The sequence below is a fragment of the Toxorhynchites rutilus genome, chromosome 1 (assembly GCF_029784135.1).
Source record: "Toxorhynchites rutilus septentrionalis strain SRP chromosome 1, ASM2978413v1, whole genome shotgun sequence".
Taxonomy (NCBI): domain Eukaryota; kingdom Metazoa; phylum Arthropoda; class Insecta; order Diptera; family Culicidae; genus Toxorhynchites; species Toxorhynchites rutilus.
In genome coordinates, this window is record NC_073744.1 from 414881 (window position 1) to 442009 (window position 27129).

The window sequence follows — 27129 nt, forward strand, 5'->3', positions numbered from 1 at the left end:
TTATATTCAAAATAGAATAAAATCATTTTCAAACTGTATATAAATCGAGTCTAAAATTGTATATAATCGAGTTCGACATGTATAGCTGAAAAACTTGCAGGCAAATTTTGTCGCATCCACCGCACTCTCAGCTTATTAATTGTTTCAGTACAGGCGAACCTATTTTTGTGCGGGGAATAGAGACAGTACAAAATATCGCATAAAGGAATCGTACTAAACTTACTAAAAAATAAAGTTCGCTATACAATTTGAAAAAAAAAACTTTTTTCTTGCGGCGGATTGGGACCGCATAATAAAGATTCTTTGAGAAAATAACTCAAATCTTCATGATTCTATTTGTAATCAACATTCTATTTCTTTTTTTCACTTTAATAGGCGGCCTACCCACTTGCGCAGATCATAAAATCAACTCTTTGCTTCTTTCAATAAGCTAATACTGGCACCTTAAAACAAACGAAACAAAACATGAGAATGGGAAATAGCTGACACAGTCCCTATGTAGAGCGATGAAATATATATATCAAAGATATATATATTTCATCGCTCCACATAGATATACAATCAACCAGTACTTTCTTCTGAATCGAGTGCATTCTGATATTCGTCGATCATGTCTATTAGAAAACCCAGATTATCTCATCGCATCAGAGATATAAATAGTGAAATGCGTATATTTGAGTACAGGTGTAATATAGCACGGTGCCACAATTGGTTATCAATTCTATAAAAAACTTATTTGAATGTAATCGATCGCACCAAAATTATTTTTAACAAGTGAGGGATGTTTTTTTCATACCGAGGGTTATAGCACTGGATATATCGTTTGTAATTCTTATTTGCGCAGTGGGAACACTTCGGTAGCAATATGTTACAATGTGTTGTGTCGGTAATGATGAACATTGTAAGTCCTTCTAATATAACTAGGATTATCGATAAAATTTCAATAAAACTATCTGCCTTTACAATTAAACTGCGTTGGATCAGTATATGTTAAGTATTTTAGATGGTGATTAATGTCAGTGTTAATTCATAAATAATAGCAGAAACTTTGGATTTGATTCTCGTACTGTTCTGTTTTTTTTAACCTTTCTTTGCATGATTTTCTCTTTATTGGTGAAATAAAACAAGGTCCAGACACGATCTTCTTGAAGTGAATTTGTTCTGTTACTTAATTTTCGAACATTCAATGTTATGATGGTAATTTCCACCATAATGCAAAGAAATTACCTAGAATCATAAAATAGAATCTGTTTTCAACTCTTCTCCAGAAACTCGTTTAATGATATGTACGAAAACAAGTGGATTATTATTTCTTTTACTGAAAGATGCTCTCCGAAAAATTACAACAAACAACAGACATAAGCGGACACCTAATCGATAATTTAGACATTTCGAACAAACCGACAAAGTGCCATAGGATTGCAATGGAAAATAAAATGTTGTTAGAATGTATGTTAGAAGAGCTGCTTGATATTTTAGACTGTCGCGTGGACTGGTGTAGTATAGTTCTACAACATGGAACTATTTTTCTTGCCCAGTTATGTACACAGAACTGCACATCGGATTCACACGAGAAAGACGATGATCTACGAAGAGCGTGCCTCAAGTAACTACGCCGACGGCTGTTTCAATTTCGTTTTAATCGTTGAGCATGTGATATATCAAATCATAAATGAATTTGTCTCATTCTGACCTACGCCGGGTAATATTTATGGAACATTATAACACAATAATTAAAATTCCTATATCTGTTGTGGTATAAGTGCGTTCTACCGAGTCATAGAACGACACCGTATTTTGCCATTTGAGGAATAAGTTTTTCCTAAAGGGGAAAATTTTCCGAAGGTGTTAGTCTTCTCACTCATTAATCATTCAATCAAACGGTTAAATGATAAATATGCTCTGAACCATCCATTATTCATAGAGTCTTTTTTGATCGACCGAAATAAAGTCATTAAATCGATACCTTGTGTATAATAAAACAATTTGGAGAAACAAGCTCATCTGACGCCACGTTCAGTAGTGATGAGAATAATGGAGAAGGCAAAACATGAGAACCGCGAATGATACTGAGAGAAAAAACATAATATGAAATGCAAATCTTTGAAATAATTAGTGTACTCATAAATATATCAGCAAGTAACCACAATATGCTTAATTCACGGTTCCATACTCATTTTCTAGATCATGGATTCTTTCTTTGGGCGAAGGCAAGGTAAAATTGGATTTTCTCCCTCACGCAGTTACGATTTTTTTTTCTCATGAGAAGCCACCCACCTCCAGCGATAGGATCGATCATAAAACGTTCCACATAATAAGAAGCAAATGGTTAGCAAAAATATACTAACGCATGATTGCTATCCTACAGACTATTTTCGAAGAATTTGCGACCTGCGCATTTTAGTGCTGACAGTTGAATAAATTTTTGTGGACTGATAATTGCGGAAGTTTTTCGAAGAACAAACTATTGGTAAACAAATATGAAATTCAATCATAATATCAAATTACTTGGAGCTCGTTTTTACGGAGAACTAATACAACAAACAAATAACGATTCACTCTTATGTTAATAAATCATGTAAACTGTATATCTTCTTCAACCAAACATCTTCAATTTTTAGCATATTGAATACTAAATATTGACAATATTTTTTTTATTCAATCTGCTTTTATTCTGTTCAGACTTATCAGCACCGAATTTGATCCTGTATATTTTTAGCAGCCGAATTTGATCATGTATATTTTTATTTATCTACATCATGTGGTAAATTACAAAATGTTGCCTTTTTCGGCATATGAGTATTCCTATTGTTTCATTCTTCACAGTTGGACCGTACGAAACGGGACAGTTGATATGAGGTTTCCATGGTTATGTTATTAATAGTACCAATTACCGATGTTTCTAGATGTTAACAGCAGAGCGGGCGTGAACAGAGAGAGAGACAGGATCGCCGCCACTTGATGATTATTGCGTAGAAGTAGTAGCTAGAATGAAACACACAGATGGTCGAATGAAGGCCCTGATTTTTGAGACAACAATTGTTCACTTAGTAGTGGGCACGCAACCATTTAGGCTACGAAGACCATCAATATTGACACTCTTAAATATGTCGTAGTGAACAAATAAAAACTAAAATTGTATAATGGATGTACAGGGTGGCGCATAAGTCACGCAACCGATTCGCACAAAAAAATCGTATAAAAAAATGTCTCACGATATAAAATTTTCATTCTCGAATAATAAACGATACAAAGTCGACAACTGAACCGCTTAGGAACCAACACGCTCGATAGTTGCAGCGCGATCTTAATTTTTTTCCTTCAGAGAGCGTTGCGTGACTTATGCGCCACCCTGTATAACTAGAATATAAATATAATTGAATATAATAGAATAATAAAGCGTCTCACATTATCATGCCGGGTGTTCGGGTTCTATTCCCGTTCTGGCCGGAGGATTTTTCGTCAGAAAAATTTCCTTCGACTTGCACTGTGGTCACGCGTATTCTAGAGCTTGCCCCTCGGAATACATTCAAGGCGTGTTATTTGGCTTAAGAAATCTCAAATAAGTATTAATGAATGACGCTAATTAAAGCATACGTTGAGACGGCAAAAGTTCCACAGGGAACGTGAACGCCATTCAAGAAGAAGAAGAAGAAGAAGAAGAAGAAGAAGAAGAATAAAATTATCCGTTGAAAATGGTTTGTATTTTCCGAACCCCACCAATTCTACTAATCAATACACACTCATATATATATATATATATATTTTTTTTTAAATGAACTAGCTAAGAACAACGATCAAGCTGTTTTTCGGGAATTGGTTGGACATCCGTAATAAGCACTTCATATTTTACGAAAATCATCTGATCTACTCCACAAAATAAAGCCCTCAAATGATTGAGAATCGGACAAAATCATTTCGTTACATGGTTCTGATATTACGACAAAATACATTGCAGGGACATTCACATTTAAGCCGCGTACCGGGCGTGATACCACCCCAGTCCTACTCAAAACACTTGGAAAAGTGTGCCTCGCTCGTTAATCATTCTGTGTGAGTTTTAAAACCCCGAAATGCTTTATTGGTATGTACGCGTGGATCGCATTCTTAGTCCTTCTCGCTCTCTCCTTGGTTTCCCAGACTCTCGATCTCCCGCTCGCACTCACGCGCATGGTGCTTCCCGTTCCGCACCCAATATCTAATACTCTAGTTCCATTCAAAAGTTTCACTTTCTACGCAACCATCATCGCAACCCACTACCAACATTCTCATTAGAATAAAAGAGACAACATTGGAAGCAGGACAGCAGGATAGCTATTAAAATGCTTTATGGCCGACAACCAATGCTTTATTGCCTTTTCCCGGCAACAAACACAACCAAATTTTCTACTCTACGCACACCACACAGAAAAGGCAGCAAAAAGGAGAGCGCAACAAATAATTTAATTTGCAAGACAGAGATAGGAACATTTTATTGGTACTTGAGAAAGCCATAAAAGTGTCCGCCTCTTGCGATGGTTTTTTTTATTTTCCCTTACAATTTCCCCACCAACAGGAGAAGTGAGTGATATCCCAAATGAGTTATTTTCTCCTCGCCGACATAGAATTTACGAGCATAACACCGTCCACGTGGTCTTTTATGTATCAGTGAGAACAGCCGTAGCATATAGTTTACGACTTTTTCCGGCGTTTCATTTCCAGCGTGGCACTCATTCTCTCTGAGAGACAAATTGAGAGATGCGCTGAGCTCCCACACTGATCTGTTTCGGGGTTCTGTTTTTGTTATGCTTACATTCCATTTTCGGATGCCTTCGAGCTACGAGTAGCATGGCCGACGCTCTTTTGCGAACGGAGAAAATATGGCAGGACTGTTGTTGGTTGAGCGTCGTGTGCAAAAGGATAACGTCAGGAAGTGTGTGTGTGTGTGTTGGTTTATGATTGTGTGTATGAATGTGTAGTTGACTCTTGTTTACGGCAGCAACGACGGTTATCACGGTGATGATGAAGGGTAAGTCGTAGAGTAAACGCAATTATGGCGTCGTCAATTTGTAGTTAAAAGGATTTCCAACTTGTCCCTATAATTGATACGATATCGTAATAAATCTATTAGGTTAAATCTTATGTACGATAGAATATTACGTAAATTATGGGTTAAAATAACCATTTATTTTATGAAAACATCATTTTCACTGTGTTAAAATGCCGTCGGTAAATGGCTGCCATGTTTCGGGAAATAATTTCAGGACCAAATACCACATTGATGCCTACGCTATACATCGGACATTACTAATTCCAAAACAAAAATAAATTGTGACTAGATAGATAGATAGACTAGATAGTGAGTTTGTAGAAGAAAGTTGGATCACTAGCACATAGGACTAGTATCCCGTGGGGTACATGATCTTGATTTGTCCAATTTGGGGTATTTTTACGCAACTAGTAAATGCAAATCGATTTTTCTTCATGAAAATCACATATAATCGATACGAGTTTGGGTTTGTTGAAAAGCTCCAAGTCTCTAGTTGCTAATACTACCATAAGGCGTTGAAATTATTCAATTTTTTATGTTTTTTAACGAGTTTCAAAGAGGAATTATGATCATGGTTCGACCACCTCTGATCATGGTTTGTCCAAAAAATTATCATGGTTTGTCCGGCTTTAGAAATCATCATTTTTGAATGAAAACATTCGAATTCTCAAGTAGATGTTGCATTTATCATTGCTTGAGTTTACTGTCATCATATTGATCCATTCATAATTTAGGCTTTCATTAGAATATCGCGTTTTCTTGGGCATTTTAAAAGTGTTCACCTCAAGATACGCAACATAGAGAAACTTCATTTCTGCTATATGCGAAGAACACTATAAACAAACTGCAGCGCTCCAAGCGGTTACCATAGAAATCATGTGGACAAAACAACACTATTGAATTGGTCAACCCATGATCAGAATTGAGCTCATTAAAATGCGTTAATTTAATGGTTATCTGATACAAATGGTGTGCAAGAATGATGTTTACAAAATTGGTAAGTGTTATAATCCAGAAAAGGTCTGAATACGTTCCAAATAATCATCTTTTGATTGGTTAAAATTTAGCTCAAGTGAGGGGCGCATTGACACCAATAGAATATGGATTTTATAATCCTTTAAAACATGTGAATCCGTAAAAATATATTATATAATTACTGTAAATCATGAAGAAAACTATATTATTTATATGTTTTGGAATATTCGAATACCTAATTTGGCACAGGCGCGCTGAACTAGAGCTTTCATATATTATTTATGTGTTTTGGAATATTCGAATATCTAATTTGGCACAGGCGCGCTGAACTAGAGCTTTCAAAACAGTGGACAAACCATGATCATATTTTCGACTTGACAAACCAAAATCATTTACCTTACATTAAATCATAAAAGAAATACTTTCAAATAAAATTTCTAAAAATTGTTTATTGATTTTTTAATTATTGTAATAAATCTTATTACCTTTTTGCAGTCGTTTGTCCCTCAGTCACCATACCTTTTTTACCGTTCCGATCGTTTGTCTGCTCTCAGTAACCACATCAAGGAAGTATATTTATTTATGCAACAAATTATCAATTCACACTTTTACTAAACGAAACGGATTCTAATGTCCAGTGAGCTAGTTCACGATTCAAAACGGTGGTCCTATGAATAATAGATAACGGTACTCAGTGTGAACAAAAGTTGTCACCCATGCTTGAGGAAAAGCATAATGGTAAACTTCATATATTACGCACTGTGTAGATGCAAAGAGCATTGTTCTGTATGTTCAAACAGAAAGATAAAAGGCGGAAGACGCCAAACTAATATTTTTTTGTGATACATGCGAAAACCTGAACTGTTTCGAAAGATATCATGCCAAGGAGTATTGTAGCATATATTTTTTTTATATGAAAACAACAGATCAAAACACCTTGTTTAGTAAATACTTATCTGTTGTTTCCAAAAAATTAAGTAAATCTTGTCCATCTTTCAAGTAATACACCACTGCTTTTTCAATTAAAAATAATTCCGACCAGTACGACGCTCATGTCCAAATTAAGTACGACCGCAAAGCGTTGATATTCATAGATTTTTTTATATCCAATGGTTCCCTTTTTTATTTTTCAGAATAAAATCTATATCAAAATATATAAAAGCTGCACAACACAAATTCAAGCATAATAAGTTTGGCACTAATGGCAACAAAATTGGTCACAACTAAAGTTCATCCAAATTTGTCGAAATGTGTTCATTAGTATAAATAAATACGATACAATCGAACCGAAGGCTCCTAGTTCAAACTTCACTACATAGTCCAGTACACGAAAGAATGGTTCTTCGTTAATCTAATGCTCGGTTTTGTTATTTCTATTTTATATACTAGAAGGGCTGAAAAGTCCCGGGTATATCGTATTTTGTTCAAACATTGTTTTTCGATAGCAAAAACTGCTGGAAAATCAATGCAGTGGTTGATGAAATGTTATTTCATTTCTGCTTTTTCGAGAACGACAGTTTATCGGTGTTTTAGTGAATTTGAAATGGGACGTACAAGCACCTCAGATGCACCTCGCTTTGGAAGACCAAAAGAGGTTACGAATCCAGAAATTGTGAAACGAGTGCATCGACCCGTTTTGAACGATCGTAAAGTGAAGCAACGTTCTGGACATAAAAAGGTATCCGCGTGATGGGTGCCGCGTAATGTTGAAGCGTAATCGAGTGGACTTCTTTCGACGTTTTGTGATAATGGATGAAACGTGGATCCATTACCACACTCCTGAGTCCAGTAGGCAGTCTGCAGAGTGGCTGACAAACCACGAAAGTCGGCCAAAGCGGTCAAAAGGCCAACGGGCGGCCGGAAGGTTTTAGCCTCCGGTTTTTGGGATGCGCATGGCATAATCTTCATCGATTACCTGTAGAAGGGAAAAACGATTACCGGAGAGTATTATGCAGCGTTATTGGACAAACTGAACGACGAAATAAAGAAGAAGCGGCCCCATATGGCAAAGAAAAAAGTTTTATACCATCACGACAACGCACCGTCGCATACGTCCTAAAAACGATGGCCAAGTTGGACCAGTTACGATTCCAATTGGTTGCTCACCCACCATATTCTCCAGACTTGGCCCTGAACGACTACTATATGTTCCCAAATCTCAAGCGATGGCTCCAGGGAAAATGATTCACATCGAATGAGGAAATCATCAGTCAAAACAAAACTACGAGTCCGATTCAGCTGAAATTTTGACAGTAGCCGTTTACGAGAATGTACTACACGATAAGTAATCTCTCTTGCGATACTGACACCATCGGGTGATGAGGCTAAGTACTTATCGGGCTGCCCTCGTATTTCGACATTCATATGTAGCGCAATAACCTGCTTCCTCATGTTCGATCTAAGGTAATAAAATGCAAATATTGTGCATGAATGGGTTAGCGTTACAATAAATAAGTAAACAATTATAAAATTAAAAAAATTACCAAAATTAATAAAATAAAAATTAACAAAATCACAGTGTATATGAAAATAAAATATGCGCTCATGCCTGTCATTAAATTGCATTTTGCTTCGAAATTTCTTGTAGTAAGGATTGTGAATATCTGAAAAAACCATTGATACAGTTAGTGAAATGGAGAGTACAAATTGAAAAAATGAACATCGATCACTTCACGAATAATGTCCATTTCGAACGGTTATTTCTCAGTTATTTCTTGTCGAATTTACGAGATGTCGATCTATATTGCAAGCGGCTCGAACACTCCCTATTAATCTAATACAATATAGATAATTATAAAAATTCCAATAGTCCATGTTTTTAAATGGCGTTGCAATGAGAACTTCTAATTTCCCAAGCATTTGTGTACATCGCAAGGCGTTCCCCTAACACGGAATATTCGGTATAGTCTGTATTAGCAACAAGCATTGCTGTCTACACAAATGAGGCCGGGGGTTTCTGATAATACGAATATCGAAGAATATTTTTTGGGGACAAAGCGTATGAATCTTATTTGGAAATTTTGAGGCAATAGAAAACAATATCGGCTGTTGATAAGGCGGTAAATGTTTTTGAATCGTTCAATCTTGATTCAAATCAATTATAGGATTACGAGGAGCTAATCGAGAAAATGGAAAATTCGGACTTTTCAGTTGTAATTGATTAGTTTACCAAGCTAGGAGCCATAAGAGCCAGATTTGACAGATTTTTCGGACAACCCAAAGCGAACAAATGAATTTAACTCAATTCAGCAAAAATCATTGAAATTTCTAAATTTATATGCAACAAGATTTCACTCACTTGAATCCGTCGTTGAACGTAGGCTACGGAGGTTCAACGAACTGAAACTGTTCTTTAATTTCCAAACAGCGAAACGAATATTATTATTTAAACGATTCGATGAGCAAATCTATTTTACTTTTTTGAACTACATTTTGCTATTGAATTCACTCAGATCAACTAGGAAACCAGAACTCTTTATCTTACTCTTTGGATAATATATTGCCAGAACAATGTATCAAATCTAATATCGCAGGATCAGACTTTGGAAGATTTGAACAGCATCTGGAGAAGCCACGGAATCTTCGTTGGAGTTGAGTATGTTGAAAAAGGCATTGAACTGGACGAGAGCAGACAAATAACCATTCGCTATTAAGCATTGGTAAATGGTTGAACAATAAAATTAATCTATCAGAATCTGTCCTTATCCTAAGCACATAGCTTCATCCCTTCTTCAGCTATCCAGTATGCTACCTTTTAATTCATTACAAGCCTTACATTTTACAAAAATACTTACAAAAATAAGTTATGATAACGTTATTTACGCAATACAAACAAGCATACTCCGGCAACTGTTTAAACTTTCATCACACCCCAGTGAAGGATTGTGTTTTTACTACAATGTATATGTTACCTTCAACATCGCCAACAACTATGCCAAACAATGAAAATAAAGCTAAAATCAAAGAATTAGACTTATGAATTCAATATAGATATCCATACAGATTTTCTGGAAAAGAAGTAAGATAAAAAGTTTTTTTTTGATCGAAAACTCAGATTTTATTGAGGCACCCCGCTGCTTAGCGCAATTTATTTTCTGATATAATTTTGATTCTAATTAAATTTGAATGTAATGGAACAATCTTGGGATCATAGATTCGTTCAATGGTACACATATGGGCGGCATCATTTTTATTTGGTTTATTCGATAACGTATCCTGCAGCAATTTGTCCAGAAGCGCCATATGTATGCAGTTTCTGCACGTCACATCTTCGTCGGCTCCATTGGTGGATTTATGTACCCAATTAGAACAAAAAATATGACAACGGAAATATCAGACCAGAAGTTTTGAACAGTCACGAAATAACGATAATACTTGAGAAGGTCTCTCAAGAACGATTAACCTATGGCACAGTACAGGAGAACGAAGGATGGTGAAGGAGAATGAATCAGTTGTGCAACTCTATGTTTATCCGAAAACCCAGGAGATCGCTGTGGCCGGCCCAATGAGAATGTCAAACAACATCTCCGGAAGTTGGTTTACGCATTCATTACGATGGGAACATGGAGGTGATTTGTACAGTGCTTGAAATCATTGGATCTGGTGAAGTCAGAGCGTGAAATCATTGGTGAAGTGCAAAGTTGAAGGGCTGCTGCCTTGGATCTAGTTTATTAGCAAAATATTGTGAAGAAAATTTACAGAGATTGGAGACAATCATGGAACGTTGAACGTAAAAATAAATACAGAGATACAGCAATATCATTTTTGTCCATCCTAGAATCACGCAAACCTACCGTTTTCGAATCCATGTTCGGTCGACTGTCTATCATAAGTTAAAATAACAGATAGAGCTTGGGGACTGAGCTCCCCACCCAATGAAAAATTAAACTCAAGTGAAGAATAATGATATTGAAAGACTGAAAGGGAACAAATGGTAAATGAGTTGACTTTAATGTGGAAATAATATTACACGTGCTCTAAATAGCAATTAACGTCTTCATTCATTGTCTGTTCCCACTGATGGAGGAACAAGAAACAAATGAATAATGAGCTTTACAGTGGTTAGCTAGATTGTAATAAAATATAGTGACTGGGAAACAAAAAGGTTTCGCTTGAGACATCATATTTTCAAATTATAACACCTGCATGATACTTTGAAATATCTTTCGGCTGGTGGTATCTTCCTAGTGCTCATAATAATTGTCGTAATTGTTCTACAAGGAGTGCGCTACATTATCGAACAGCAGGATCCACAGGAGGTAATGAACTGGACTGAAGGAGAATCTGGGATAGCTTGGTTATTTTTATTCTTCTTTCCTTATGATTTGGCATCTGTAACAAACGCCATTAACCAACGTTTACAAATTGACAGAGGTGGAGAATGATTGCCGGCTGATGGTTCAGCTCAAAGAACAGAAGAAAAAACCATTAAATGACGAAATTTTTCATTCCAGTGATTTTTCTATCGGCACTAATTTGCGTAATTTCATGTGGCTGAATCCCACGAAGGTGACTTTTCAGTAGTCACACCATCAGTAGGCTGCGAGGGTGATACTGATGGTCGTGAATAAATAGCAAGCTGTGGTGCCATATTTATAGCGTACCACAGAGTGCCACCCTACTCCACAAGCAAGGTTGGTCCTCATCCCCTGAAGATTGGCATTATTCAGCGCAGCATCCGTGTTATGGTGGGAAATGTTCAAGGGTGAGCCAGGAAAGCACCCGAATTACGAAGGGGTCGTCTCCACTCTGGCTGGAAGGTGTTTTCGCACTGCTGCCAAAAAATGGGTGGCCAAGTTGGTGGCGGGGGTATCTCCCAGAACGTGGAACGGCGTGCGATACAATATTTGCTGTTATACATTATTTTCTGTGCAGCATGAGGGATTACATTGTGATTTATAAAGGATCTAGAAGATATATTGCAAGAGTGTGTCGGCAATTTTTATTTGAGATTTTTTTTCCTTTCTGTTTCGGCGAAGGCAAAAGAAGACTCCTTCTTGGAGCTGACCCCACAACGGCACGTTTCCTTCTCTGGGCCGAGCGCATTTCGCTCAAAGCGCTTTGTTCTTCTCACAGGCATGCCAATTTGACGTTGAAGAAACGGTTCCCTTGCTCTTGTGCTATACTTCTTTTCGGTGCGGTGTTGGGTCCTCGGAAAGTTTTTTTTCTTCGGAGGTAACCTGAAACTTTTCACCTTTTTTACCTTACACCTCTATAATACTACACGAAGCTGTTTGTGTGTATTCGGGTGATAAGCGATAAAACAAATAAATGAGTTATGTTAAAACCAGGCCAAAACGTGGAACGTGAAGAGAACGGCGGAGAAAAAATATTGCTAGAACAAGACCGTCAGAGAGCAAAATAAGATTATTATTATGACTTTATTTATCTTAATAAATAATATTTTATTTATGGGATTATTATGTGATCGGGATGGAAAATTTTTCTTCCATCTTTTCGTTTATTTGTTTTCCGCATGCCAGATCGTACCTTAAATGCTTTATTCTGCTCACTGTGATTGTAACGATTGAGGTGCACAATATAAATATCGCAAAAACACGCTGAATTGGATTGGAGAGTGCAGTAATATTTTTCGCACATTATAAATATCCGAGGGATTTCGTTCTTCTTTCGGACTTTCCACTGTACACTTTTGTGTCGAAGCCGCGCAATAATTTCGTGATGGTAGTTTATTTTTATTCCTTTATGAACCTCCGAGATTTATCTGGATGAAAGAAATTCCCATGAAACAATATCAAAATGTGCACGACCGGCAAAGGACGCGCTGGGGGATCAAAAGATAACAATCAAAGTTAATCTATGGTTTAGTGATTGATGAAGTTCCATTGTCACCCACCTGTAGGTTTGTTATCATACGAAACATACATGTTACTATATCATGCGTAAACGTTGAACAAAACTATGTTTATGAATGAACGAAGTAATATGTTCAAAGTTTTTTTTTTATCATAGCAGCAACAGAGAACGCGTTAGTCAAACATACGAGGCGCAACATGCAAATTTAATGTCTCATTCTGCAAATAAATTTTATCCCCAACACACCATTATTTAAAACGTTGATATATAAACCAACCGAACCTCAGCGAGTTGATAGCCAACAAAAGGAATCTCATCGCCAAAAGCAGAGAGCACAAAAACGAAGAGCCACAAAATCATTCGAGCCTCTGATCACGTTCCAGTCGTCTTTTGTTTATTTGTCAACCGTCAATCGTCATGCCGTCTTCGTTTGGGTGATGTCAAAAAGGACGGCAACGGCAATATGCAGAAGATGTAGATTGACAAGCAGCAAACTGGAGGTGACACATTGTGTGAATTTTTATCGGAGTGCCTCAATCGGACTTTTCTTTTTCCAGCTCTTTGCGGAGAAATTTATGTGCAATGCTTCGCAAGTCGCTATCAGTTAGATTATGTAACACTGACTTTGCTTCCTCGATTGCATTCTGAGTGGGGTCGCGTGCATGTGATTGAGCCAATTACATGATTCGTTGAAAAACGATGTAGAGTGGCATGCTCTCTGAGTTACTTTATCGCAAAGACACAGCGCCAATTTGTACGTCGTTAGGGTTAACGCGAGGTGCGGCCTTTCCGTTTAACGAGAATCATTTAAAATATCAAACCTCCAATATGTTATAATTATCACATTCTTTTATGTGTGCATTATTCGGCTGCTGGCCATACAGAAAGAATAAAGAAGTTGCAAAATCGAAGGTGGAAGTAAACAGTATCATGCAGCGACATACCGCAACGGGCTCATGCAATGAAAGGGTGTTCTGGGAGAAAACTTAACACACTTTTTTTTCCGAAAGGGTAAAACGAAAGATGAGCATTTAAGATATTGCGCCTTATTTCACGAGCGCTTTTTGTTGAATTCTAGCAACGAAAAGTTGTATACGCGCGCAACTGAGTTCATCCTGAAAACGCGACAAAAACGATTGCAGTAAAACGAGCAATTTTATCAGAATGAACCTACACTTTTATAGCGTGTTACGGCAATTAAGAACAATCCGTGTATCTGGAACGGTTATATTTTGTTCTATTTTTTATAGTTTTTTTTTCTCATCGAAAGAACGAAATCGGAAAGTAACAAATCATATTACACAGTTTTCGGAATGGATGAAATGATGATTATGTGCCATTACGATAGAAGTAGAGTTTAAAAGTATGTGTCGCTCGTTTAGTGAACAGTAAACAGTCCAATTGTTCGAAAGTTATTTACTTTTGAGAAAAGGAGGAAAAATTATTCTTCGGACCACCTTAAAATTGAAATGGGCACCCTAATGAATAGATAAAAAAATGAGGGTCTAATATTTTGCGATTAGAAACAATACTACCAAAACTACCACTAACACATCATTTTTAATAATGATGAAATGCTATCTGGTTGTAAACATAAAATGTTTTATTATAATTCAGGTTATCTATAGATTGCAGAAAAATTGTAAGGGGTTGTATCTAGGACACGACCGCATATTTTCGACATAGAATTACGCAATCATATTATGCAACCCACTTGTTTACCACTTCGAATATTGTTTTAGAATGCATCGACATTTTTGTAATAGATTATGTTCTTCGTTACAAATAAATTTGATGGACGTCCTTTTATGTTTGATATGATGCCTAGGACTACCAAAATATGTGAACGGAAGAATTGTCAAACGATCATTGTATTTTACATTTCCCTCTGAAATTATTGCACATCTCATGTTTACGCAGTTGTCGACACACGAAAGTTCATTCACCTCTAGTATCTGATATGACGATTTTACCAGGCTTCTCAGCTTAAAAGTACGTTTTAGGGAAACATATTCCGGTCTGCACAACGACAAGCGAGTACCAAAGTACTCAACACCAAAAAATACCCCCGACGATGTATTTGTAAAGCGGATTTCCCCAGGCACATTGATTTTAAAGTCCGTGTTAGGGAAACACAGCTCGGAGGGAGCAAAAATACCCCCGACTTGCATGTATATTTGAAAAGCGGATTTCCACTGGTACATCGATTTTGAAGCCTGTGTTGGGTAAACCGTAAATCGGGCCAATCAACCCTTTGACAGTTAGGGCGTTTAGATAACGCTTGAGATTTTACAGTTATTCAATTGTTCATCTCATGAAAAATAATATTTTATTAATTGTGATAGAAGCGTAGAAATATTTCCTATCAATTGATGCAAACATTTTTCCGATCTGATAACAAATGTCCGAGTTATAAGCATTCGGAATATAGGTAGGGTTAGCACACAAATCGGCAGAACAAATTAATGGGAAAAAAGGAAGTCCTTTCAGTTTTCATGACTTCAAACCGTTTAGATATTGACGAATTGTGATGTATAGCATTGGTATGCAAATCATGAGAATTCGTTTACAGTGGAAATAGTTATTAACGTTAACTTTATTTCATGAAAACGTGACCTGTTTTTCTGATTTGGCACCCTTCCTGAAAGACGTAGTTCTACGTCAAAACAAATTGGGATATTTATCATTTCATACTTCAGGATAAGAAGTTGATGTCCTTGGAAAGGATTTCTTCCACGGAACAGCTTGAAGGAGTTTCATTAGCATTTGTAATCGAAATTAAATCAACATTTAAACAAAACTGTCCACTAGAGCGTTATGAACTGATTACTCGCGGTCGACTCGAGTTAAGAAGGGTGACATAATTTTTCAGGAAATGGATGGGATATACGGAGATTGTTACAATGTTGATGATCACACTCAATTTTTGAATTAATTCGTATATCTATTGTGTATTTACATTTAAATTTATTGAGGAAAAATGTTTATGTATACTAGAAACAATACAGTTAAGAGTTTGGCTCCTTTAAACTCATGTAACGGGATTATTTAACATTCGGATAAATATTCTATTCCGTTAAATGATATCCGAGTTTCCTGTTTCTTGTATATGTTCTATAATTTCACTTTTAAGTTCATTATATTGTTTTATTGGTCAGATTGTGAATTGTAAACACAAACTCTGTTTACACAAATAATAGTTTTAGTTGCGTGCTTTGTGGGTTACCATGAATTTCTGCCAGTATGAATAATACCTCATTCCGAAAAAATACATGATATTCTTTTTTTACTATGAACTATTTTCAATACAACTCGACTGGCTATTGGCAGCAACATCTCAGACGGATTGCAGTGAAACGAAATCTTAAAATAAAAAATTAGACTACTTTTTGAAAAGAACCAAACATTTTTTAGTTTTTTTACAAAAATTTTAAACTCAAAACCTGCATTCTGATCAAACGATGAAATGTAGGAAATAATGTTTTCTTTGAAACATTACGTACGTTCAGACCATTTTTGTGATGTAAATCATCGCGATTTACATGTTATGCAATTTTTTTTCTATTTAGAATTTTTTTTTTATTTAGAATTTAAACACAAAAATGTTACGAGTGAAATATTATTTTTTCAGGAGTATCCATATAAAAATGCCATGTAATTCAGAAACGATAAAAGATAGATGGTTGACGTCTTCGACAAAAGTTCATATCTCCACTAGCTGACCCGGCAAACTTCATCCCGCCCAAAATATGTTATTTGTTATCAATTCCTTCAAACATTCAAGTTTTTACGCAAGTTCATGGGTCAAATCGCAAAACTATTCGTTGATTGATCTTCTAATCGACCTTGTTGAATTTACCTTTTACTATAAAATTCCTAGTATTTCTAACAAAACTCATCATTATAATATCAGATTATTTTCAGACACAATTCTCGTTCAAGATTTTTCAACCACTTGCAAATAACATGTTTCTCCGTTACATGGAATAAATGTTTTATACAGGAAATATGATAGAATAAAGACAGCCCTAAATCGGACAATTCATTCCTCGAGTTCTACTCTTATCAACACACTCGGCGATACTTTTTTATTGGTATATATAAAAGAAGATATGCCTCCTGTAATTGGTGTTTCATTTGTATGGCACCCCCCCTTAGAGAGGGGGTGGAGTGTCTAGCCATCATAGAAACATTCATTGTACCCTAAAATCTCCATATGCCTACTTTGGTTCAACTTGCTTGATTAATTCTCGAGTTATGCAGAAATTTGTGTTTCATTTCTATGACTGTTTATAGCAAGGGAACGAATTACCCGCAAAGGAAGGAAAGGAGAGTATAAGGATATAGGGACAATCACACACAAAGATCGCTTTACAGAAAACATATGAATGGGACATGTAATCAAGGTCTAACCAAGCCAACACATCTCTCGGCGGCATATTGGGCTGCACCCTAAAACCTTCACATGCCAAATTTGGTTTCATTTGCTTGATTAATTCTCGAGTAATGCAGAAATTTGCGTTTCATTTGTATGTCAGCCACCTTAGAAAGGGGGGGTGGAGAGTCTCACCACCATAGAAACATTTATTGCACCCTAAAATCTCAATATGTCTAATTTGGTTTCATTTGCTTGATTAGTTCTCGAGTAATGCAGAAATTTGTGTTTCATTTGTATGGCAGCTCCCCCTTAGTGAGGGGGGGAGGGGTCTCAAACTATCACGAAAACCTTCCCCGGCCCCAAAAACCTTTAAATACCAATTTTTCATGTTGATCGGTTCAGTAGTTTCCGAGTCCATAAGAATCAGACAGACAGACAGGCAGATAGACAGAAATCCATTTATATATATATATATATATATATATATATATATATATATATATATAGATATAATCTAAAACTTGATACAGTACACTTTGTCGTTATCTTGACATTAAATAAAAATAGGATCAGTTGTAATTTTTTCAATGAAAACATGAAAAAGTTGTTGTTAGAAAAACTTTTTCCCTGTAAAAGTACCCATCTTCAGATGTATGAGTGACTTGTTGGAATTTGAAAGGGCTATTCATATAATTTTTAAGGAATATCGAAAATACGTTTTTGATAGAAATGAATTTTAATTTTTTAAATATTTTTTTCCACAGTGTAATTTTTAGAAATTTTTCTTATATTTTTTTTGAATATTCAAACATTTTCCTCAATTTCATCCTTTGATCAGAATTTTTTAGGTACATGTTATGGTTTTTGAGATATAAATTTTTGTAAAAAAATAAGATTTTTTTAGCCCTTTTCATTTTTTTTAAGATCTTAAGTATGTAACGTTTCACTGCTATCTGAAATAGTGCAGCCAACTCCTAATACGAGTAGGCATGAAATTCGTCTTTGGTGAACCTGTCAGAAAAATTCGTTTCAATTTATCGTTGAATAAATTATTCTTCTAATGTATTTTCATGTTCAGAATGTATTTTAAATGGATTTCAACATTTTATTCTATGAATTTATTTTACGTTTATGAGCTACGCAATCCAATCGAATGGACAATGTTTACAATCGGAATTAAAAGTCCATTATTTATATGATGTTTATATGAGTTGAAACAACGCAGCAACTTCTAATGAAGGAATTTCTACATTGTCTCCTGAATTAGGTGATGTTGTCTCATATAAGAATAGCTGCTCTATCAAGAAAAAGCTAACATTTTTGTGTAGAAATTCCTCAGATTTCAGATCTTTGTTCTTGATACATTATATTCCGTAAAATGTGGGGCTAGAACCCGTATGCAAAAATGGGTAAATTGACAGAAGCTAAGTCATTAACCTACGGTTTTTCAAGCAGAAGTTCATGCTACGCTAACATGTACAAATGTTTATTTGACTATAAAATAAAATTATTCCAATATTTGTATTTTCTCATATAGCCAAACAGCATGAATTGAAAGTACACACATGTCAGTCAGAGATAGTTTGGCAATGTATTTTATCCCTCATACAACTAGTTGCAACTAGCGATGTTAATTTGTACTGGGTCATTGTCTGGTGTTGAATGTAATGAGAAATACGATATCTTAGCACAAATTGCTAATCCGAAATTCGTCGGGCCTGAGCCATTTCGTGAATCATCTATATACTGCCTGAAATCGGTGCTTAAAACCTGAGATATATCGATAATTGAAGGCGGTCTTGTGGAGGGACACGAGCTCTAAACAAATAAAACACCAAATCTTTGAAAAAATATTTTAAAAATTTCAAAGTTACAAGCTGAAGAAATGCGAGGGGGGGGGGTCCAAAAGGGCCAGAGGTACAAAATTTCGTACTACTGGTTATCTGAATCAAATAAATAGGATTCTTGATTCCGCTGTGGTATGAACCTCGGACATGTCAAACAATGTTTAGACAAAATAGCAGCCGTTTGAAGAAAAACAAACAAATTTTAAGCTCGTTTGTTTTAAAAAATTTTAAAATTTATTTTTGTTGTTTTACACATCTAAAAATGTAATCATATCAAACTTGAAATAAATCGGTTCCGTTAAATTCAAGGTATCGCATAGGCCGGCTTGAAAATAGAAGTTTTCGAGAAAAACAAGTTTCAAGTTTTAAGTCAAGCTCGTACCAGATTTGATACAGTGTCTGTTCGCGCGCAACCGTATTTAAATTTTCGGATACTTCATAACACATAACACATAACTTAATCATTAAACATTGAACGGACTAAACGCGAACTCCATTTATTTTCCAAAGACGTGTATTTTTTTTACGACGGTACATTTATCTCTCATCTTCATACAATCAGCTGTTTTATCAGAAACATCGATCAAAGCAACATCAAAAAACGTTATCTCTAGAGAGAATTGGTCTCTCTGAGTAATTGTTGCTCGAGTGAAACAAACCAAGCGATACTGTGTGGGAAAAGAGGAAAACAATATCGCTTGGTTGTTGTGGATCACGTTTTCTCGGGATGCTCAAAATTCCTTTTCGCATAAACATGCCGGCCGCCTTGAAATATCTTGCATTTCAATTGCTTCTGTCCTATTCTAGCTACTACGAAACCGATGAGAACAGAGGTTGTCTGGCACACACTTCGGAAATAGGCAGCGCTCTCCGTGGTAACGGTACATCCCGGTTTGTTTACATCATCTGGTCATTGTTGGTGCTACTATTTACGTCTGGTGAGGGTAACGGTACTATGAACTTGATCTAGATTCGCCGATTGTGCTCTACAATATGTGTGAGTTTTGTTGTGATCCTTCTTTCGTTTCATTTGCTGTTGTTGTTGCTGCCAAGTTCTTAGTTCGTGTTTATATTCTGCTGATGGGAGTTGACACGTTGATGATGCGCCTGATACCTTTGTCTGCGGTTGTTTCTGATGCTAGTAAATGATGAGATTGTTGTTGAAAGTAACTGTAATTTCTGTTGACGATTTGGAACGTTATCTCCGCAGTCGCAGTTGTCCTGTTCATTGTTTTGCTGGTGCTTGCTTTTTGTGTTGACTGGTCGTGCCTGATACCGTTCGTCGCTGGTGGTGGTGCTATGAATAAAATGAGAGGGTGCTTTTTTAAACCGAAATGATGTTACAAAAAAGGACTTCCCTGAAACGGAGGCCGGATGGCCTCCGCCCGCGCCTCCTGGCGTTGGTGTTCCTTCTGCAGACAGAATGACGTCTACATTACGTCGGTATTCCCCAGTTAGGATCAGGCCTCGCTGATGTCAAGTGTGCCTCGAAAATACCAAACGTAAAACTGTGATTAACTGAGGTTCGTCTGAGACAGCCGATACGGCTGTATAGGTGTGGACCACACCAAACATAACTGGTTCGGTAACCAGCGCAACTGCTACACCCTCACACTGCATGCAATTACTTTCCACCACCAAGAACAAAACGGGTTACCTCGACTCTGATTTAAGCTCAGTTCTGGTGAAGTCAAAACAAACGATGTCCATTTAATACAAAATGCGACTGCGAGAAAAATGATTGGTTAGATTTTTGATATTCAAAAATGTAATTAACTTAACTGGTGTGCGGGGGCCTCTCGACCCCCGCCGTTGGAGGAGTCCTAGTTCTCCTCTGATGATGCATTAATGTTATCACGGATGGGCAAGATACAGACTTTGGATATTGCACGCCTATATATTCCTTCCCTTGTGCGTACGGTAACAACACGAATATTACCATCAGATCCGGGATGCAACTCCACTACCCGCCCAAGTTGCCACTTCAATGGTGGTAAATTTTCATCTTTCAACAGCACCATAGTCCCAGCAGTCAAATTATCGCGTTCTTTCGTCCATTTAGTGCGGTTCTGTAGATTCGAGAGATACTGTGCCGACCATTTCTTCCACAAGCATTGCATAAAATATTGCGTCCGTTGCCAAGCAGACAATCTATTCACAGGTATGTCGTCCAAATCAGGTTCAGGAATCGCAGTTAAAGGTCGTTGGATCAAGAAATGACCCGGTGTTAGCGCTTCGTAGTCGTTCGGATCGTTGCTCACCGGAGTCAGTGGTCGCGAGTTTAGCACAGCTTCGATTTGTGTTAAAACAGTCTGCATCTCATCATAAAGCAAGGTGTGGGTGCCAATGGTCCGCTTAAATAATGTTTTGAAGGACTTAACTGCTGACTCCCAAAGTCCTCCAAAGTTTGGGGAACGTGCGGGTATGAACCGAAAATCAATATTGCTTTCCGCTGCTTCTGCAGAAATAGTCCGTTGGAATTGTTGGTTGTTAAACAACGTACATAGCTCGTCCAATTCTCGTCTGGCTCCAACAAAGTTCGTGGCATTATCGCACATTACCAGACTGGGCTTGCCACGGCGTGATGAAAAGCGTTTCAGTGATGCCAAGAAAGCCTGTGTTGTTAAGTCAGCGACCAGCTCCAAGTGCACTGCCTTTGTAACCAAGCACACGTACACAGCTACAAAACATTTCGTTGGACGAGCTCGGCGATGTGGAAACGCAATCCAAAACGGCCCGCAGTAGTCGACTCCAACTCGCTGAAATGGTATGCAAGGAGTGACTCTTTCCGGTGGAAGATCTGCCATCAGTTGATCGTGTATTCTGGGTCTGTTGCGAAAACATGGAACACATTCATGAATAACCTTTCTGGCCAGGTTTCGAGCGTTTGTCGGCCAGAACCGTTCACGGACAGTGGAAATCAAGAGTTGTTGACCTGCATGAAACAGCTTACGGTGGTAATATGATACAATTGCTCTTGTTAGCGGGTGTCGATGGTGCAATATGAATGGATGCTTCCGAGTTGTTGACAACAGCGCATGCTGTAACCGGCCGCCAACACAAATAGTGCCGTCTGTTATCTGCGGATGAAGTGAACTTATTCTAGAGGACTCCTGAACCTGTTCACCCTTGGATAAGTCAGCAAACTCCTGTGGAAATGCTTCTTTCTGGGACAGACGAACTAAAATTTTCAGTGCTTCGTCGCGTTCTTCAGCGGTGATGAATCCATGCTTGCGACGATTCCGGTTAGCAGCTTGTGAGTTGAAGCGAAAGCGGCGGATGAGTGCTGTCAGTCGAATTAAATCTGATAATGATGATCGTAAGCCGAATATCTCACTTGGGTTGATTGCATGTAGAACTACTGTGATGACTTTTTTCTCTTCCATAATTGACTTGTCTAATTCTTCCTCCTGGATTGGGATGGGTTGGGGCCAATTCGATTCGTCCAGCTGTAACCAAACAGGCCCATGCCTCCAACTGGATTGATATTGTAGCTGCGCTGGAGTCATGCCCCGGGAAATAATATCAGCAGGGTTTTCAACTCCCATTACATGATTCCAAACTCCTTCACTCGTCAGGTGCTGTATTTCGGAGACTCGATTCGCAACGAATTCCTTCCACCTGGATGGTGCTGAAGTAAGCCAACATTTTACGATCATCGAATCCGTCCAGAAATATGACTTGACTTCGATGTGGATGCTGGCCATCACTTTCTCGTGCAAATGTGAAAGAAGCAGTGCTGAAGATAACTCAAGTCGAGGAATGGACTGCCGACGATTTTTTCTTTTGAGATTTTCCAGAGGGGCTACCCGTGATTTTGAAATCAAGAGGTGTGTTGAAACAGTATCGTTGTCCTCGACGGTTCTTACAAATATACATGCCCCATATGCCTTCTCTGATGCATCACAGAATCCGTGAAGTTGTATGGACTTCACAGTTGCGGTGACTCCGACCCAACGAGGAATGGACATGCCATCCAAGTCTACAAGATTTCTCCGAAATTCTTTCCATTGTTGTTGAAGACTATCAGTGAGAGGCTCATCCCAACTGCATTCGTATTTCCAGAGCTCTTGCATAAAAATCTTCGCTTTCACCACCACCGGACCAACCAAGCCTAAGGGGTCAAATATTCTGGAGACATCTGATAACACAACCCTTTTTGTAATATCTGCTGCCATGCTCCACTTAGGACTATGGAATCGGAAATTATCTGTACTTGGTTCCCAAGCCAAACCCAAGGTTTTGATTGGAGCGCTGGACGAATCTAGCTCTAGAATGGTGCGATCATCTCTCAGGGTTTCTGGTACATCCAATAGGAGTTTTCGGGAATTCGAATTCCATTTCCGTAAAGAGAAACCGGCTGATTCCATCAATTCGATGATTTCACGTATGAGTTCTCTGCCTTGATCAATACTACCTATACTCAATAGCAGGTCGTCTACATAAAAGTTATTTCTGATGACGGATGCTGCGAGCGAATGAGTTTGCTGACCATAGTCTGCTAACTTCTGCAGGCACTTGGTCGCCAGATATGGTGCGGATGCTGTTCCGTACGTAACGGTCGTCAATTCGAATGAGCTGATGGGCTGGTCGGAGGAGTCCCTCCACAAGATTCTCTGCAGATGTCTATCGTTTGGTTGAACTCGAATCATGCGGTACATTTTGGCGATGTCCGCAATAAGAGCATATTGATACAACCGAAAGCGCAAAGTTAGGCTGATTAAATCATCCTGTACAACAGGGCCAACTAGAAGGACATCATTCAGAGATACTCCGGTCGTTGTTTTGCACGAAGCGTCGAACACAACTCGAAGTTTTGTTGTAGTGCTTTCTGGTTTTAAAACAGCGTGGTGTGGCAGATAGTATGTTCCCTTTTCAGATCTGTCCGTAACGATTTGCATATGTCCAAGGTGTAGATATTCATGGATGAAATCAGTATACATCTGCTTCAGTTCTGGATTTGCAGAGAAGCGTCGTTCCAATCCTCTGAACCGATTAATTGCTATCCTTTTCGATTCGCCAAGACGTTCAATTGCGAATTCTTTCTTCGGTAGTGTAACGATGAACCTTCCTGATGAATCTCTGACTGTCGTCTTATCAAATATTTCTTCGCAGATTGTTTCTTCGATGGAGTTGTTGGATGTAGTGTTACAGGTTTCTAGTTCCCAGAACCTTGTGAGCTGCTGTTCAATCTTTGCCGTGGAGCACACAAACGTGATTGACTGGGTCATTCTGGAGGAGCTGCGTGGAATCCTTCCTGATAGGATCCAACCAAATACCGTGTTTTGTAGCGTAGGTCCATCGTCGGTTACCTTTTGTCTGCCATCGGTTAGCAGATCCATATAGTGGTCTGCACCCATGACGACCCAATCCCCTGCACGCACAGATATGCTGAAGTTTCATCAAAGTTAAGCCTTTTCGAAAAAGCTCTTGTCATAAGGCAGTGCTGCGAACACGAGTCCAACAATGCTCGAGCCAGCAGTGAATTTCCAGAGTTGTCTCTCATACGAACGAGTGCGGTTGACAGAAGGATATCGGGTGTTGGTGTGGCAGGGACTGCTACATAATTCTGGCTTGTGGTGGCATGATCTGTGCTGAACTGTGAGCGTTGTGTGCTATGCGAGTTGGCTGTGTGTGTGTTTTGTGGCTGAGTGTGTGTCTGTTGGAGTGAGTTGTGTTGCGTGGACTGTGGTTGTTGCGATGGAGGATTCAACATCGCGAATGTGGATTGCGTCTGTGGAACGGAGTGTTTAATCTGCCCAACATGCAGCATCGAATGATGTTTTTGAAAACAGTGATGACAGGTTCCTCGATCGCAATCTTTGAAGACATGTCCGGGACGAAGGCAATTCTTACATAGCCGGTAGCGAGATACAGCATCGTTTCGTTCTGGCAAACTCATTGAATGGAATGTTGGACACTGGAAAGGTGAATGCCAGGGATCGGTACAAAAGGGACATCTGGCCGGGGTCTTCAATGTAGTGTGACACACTGCTACTCTGGGTTGACGCTGATCAAAATTTGAAGGTTTGGCAGAAGCAACTGACTGCAAAACTGAGCAATGGTTACGGAGATATGCCAGAAGTTTCTCGTACGTAGGGACTTCTTTACTGTTGTGGTGAGTCTCCCAATTACGTAGAGTCGTGGTATCCAACCTTAAACATAACATGTGGACTAACAATGTACTCCAACCGGAAACGATCTCACCTATTTTCTCCAACATTTGCAAATTCTTCTCAAACTCGCGGATAAGATGATTCAAACCATCGTAAGATTCTTTCTTCAGAGGTTCGAGTGAGAAGAGTGCATCCAGATGATCCTTCACGATGAGTTTTCGGTTTTCGTATCTGGATTCCAGAGTCTTCCAAGCTACATCGTAGTTGGCCGCAGACAACTCGATGCCGTTTACCTCCTGGAGAGCTTCTCCTGTGAGTGACGACTTCAGGTACGTGAATTTGTCCATTTCCGTCAACTGCGAGTTGTTATGGATCAGACTATAAAAGGTATCGCGAAACGTAACCCAATCCTTTATATTACCGCTGAAGTGGGGAAGGGAAATCTCCGAAAGTTTAACTCGAGAAAATGCTGCTGTCTGCTTTCCACAATTAGATTGATCTCTGTCGCATTTCGAAACTGCTGTACTGACAGGTTTTAGCTTCAAAAGTTGTGCCTTCAGCACACAAAACCGATTCTGAAACTGCCGCATTACGTCAAAATTGGCCTTTTCTCGAAGTTGATCTGCTTCCTCTTTTTCATCTTCATCTCCCGCAGCAAATTTCTCAGAATCCGCATCTTCCATGATAATTTCAATTTTGTTGCGAACTTCGAGAAATTCTTTGTACTCCTCCTGCAACAGCTGCAACCGAACTTCAACCTGGCACTCATCCCTGTCCCATTCAAAATCCTCTAAAAATTGCTGCACGACGTCCAAGCTATTCAGCATCTGCCGTTCCCGCTTTGTGAGTGCTCTCAATTCCTTGCTCATTTCGATAGTTTCGTAAGTATTTATTCCACTGATAACACTCACTGATTTCTATTACTTCAAATTGGTTTACTCTACGTTCCACGATACGCGAATCTCGATGTGACAGAAGGCAGAATGTGATTGCAATGAGGATAAAAATATAACAACCACAAAATCCAGCAGATTTTGAAACACAACCAGACAAAAAAAACTCAGGCCAAGCCAAATTAAATGAAACTCGCATGCACTTTTATTTATTTATTTTAGTCGTATTCCTTTATTATTTCTAAGCCACATGCACCAAGCTTACAGAATGAGCAGTACTTCCCTGGTCAAATCCTTCATCCAGTAGTGCAGCAACCCAGCTTCCAGTGCGCAATGGTGATTGTAGCTGCACTCCACAATGGTGCACAAGTGATGGCGTTGTTTTATTCCAATTTCACTGGTTGGGAGTTTCGCTCTTTTTCAGCTTCAGTTATGAACTCCACAATTTACATAACAGTTGGTGATCCGAATCAAATAAACTCTGGTTAATCTGTATACTCCGTGACCTCAATCCGCGTATTTTGAATTCGATTCAACTTCGAAGGCGAACAGAATTGTCTTTATTTCACCAATTGTCAAGTAAGTTCAATTGTGCGCTATTGTTCGTAACACACTTTACGCAAATGAATTTAAACGAAGTATCCGAAAAACTGATTCTAAACGATCCGGCTCGAAGGACCAAATGTTCGCGCGCAACCGTATTTAAATTTTCGGATACTTCATAACACATAACACATAACTTAATCATTAAACATTGAACGGACTAAACGCGAACTCCATTTATTTTCCAAAGACGTGTATTTTTTTTACGACGGTACATTTATCTCTCATCTTCATACAATCAGCTGTTTTATCAGAAACATCGATCAAAACAACATCAAAAAACGTTATCTCTAGAGAGAATTGGTCTCTCTGAGTAATTGTTGCTCGAGTGAAACAAACCAAGCGATACTGTGTGGGAAAAGAGGAAAACAATATCGCTTGGTTGTTGTGGATCACGTTTTCTCGGGATGCTCAAAATTCCTTTTCGCATAAACAGTGTCACTGAAATGACTTCAACTCGGTAAACAATGAG

General features: G+C 38.2%; 1 protein-coding gene across 1 annotated transcript; it reads right to left on the bottom strand.

Annotated features, from left to right (window-relative positions):
* Positions 1 to 19593: 19593 nt before the first annotated feature.
* Positions 19594 to 26030, bottom strand: LOC129761229 (uncharacterized). The gene is made up of 3 exons (XM_055758944.1): positions 25253 to 26030; positions 22383 to 24419; positions 19594 to 22298 (listed from the first exon to the last, which is right to left on the bottom strand). The coding sequence occupies exons 1-3, from the start codon at positions 26028 to 26030 to the stop codon at positions 20869 to 20871; spliced, it is 4245 nt and encodes a 1414-aa protein (XP_055614919.1). The 3' UTR covers positions 19594 to 20868.
* Positions 26031 to 27129: the final 1099 nt, after the last annotated feature.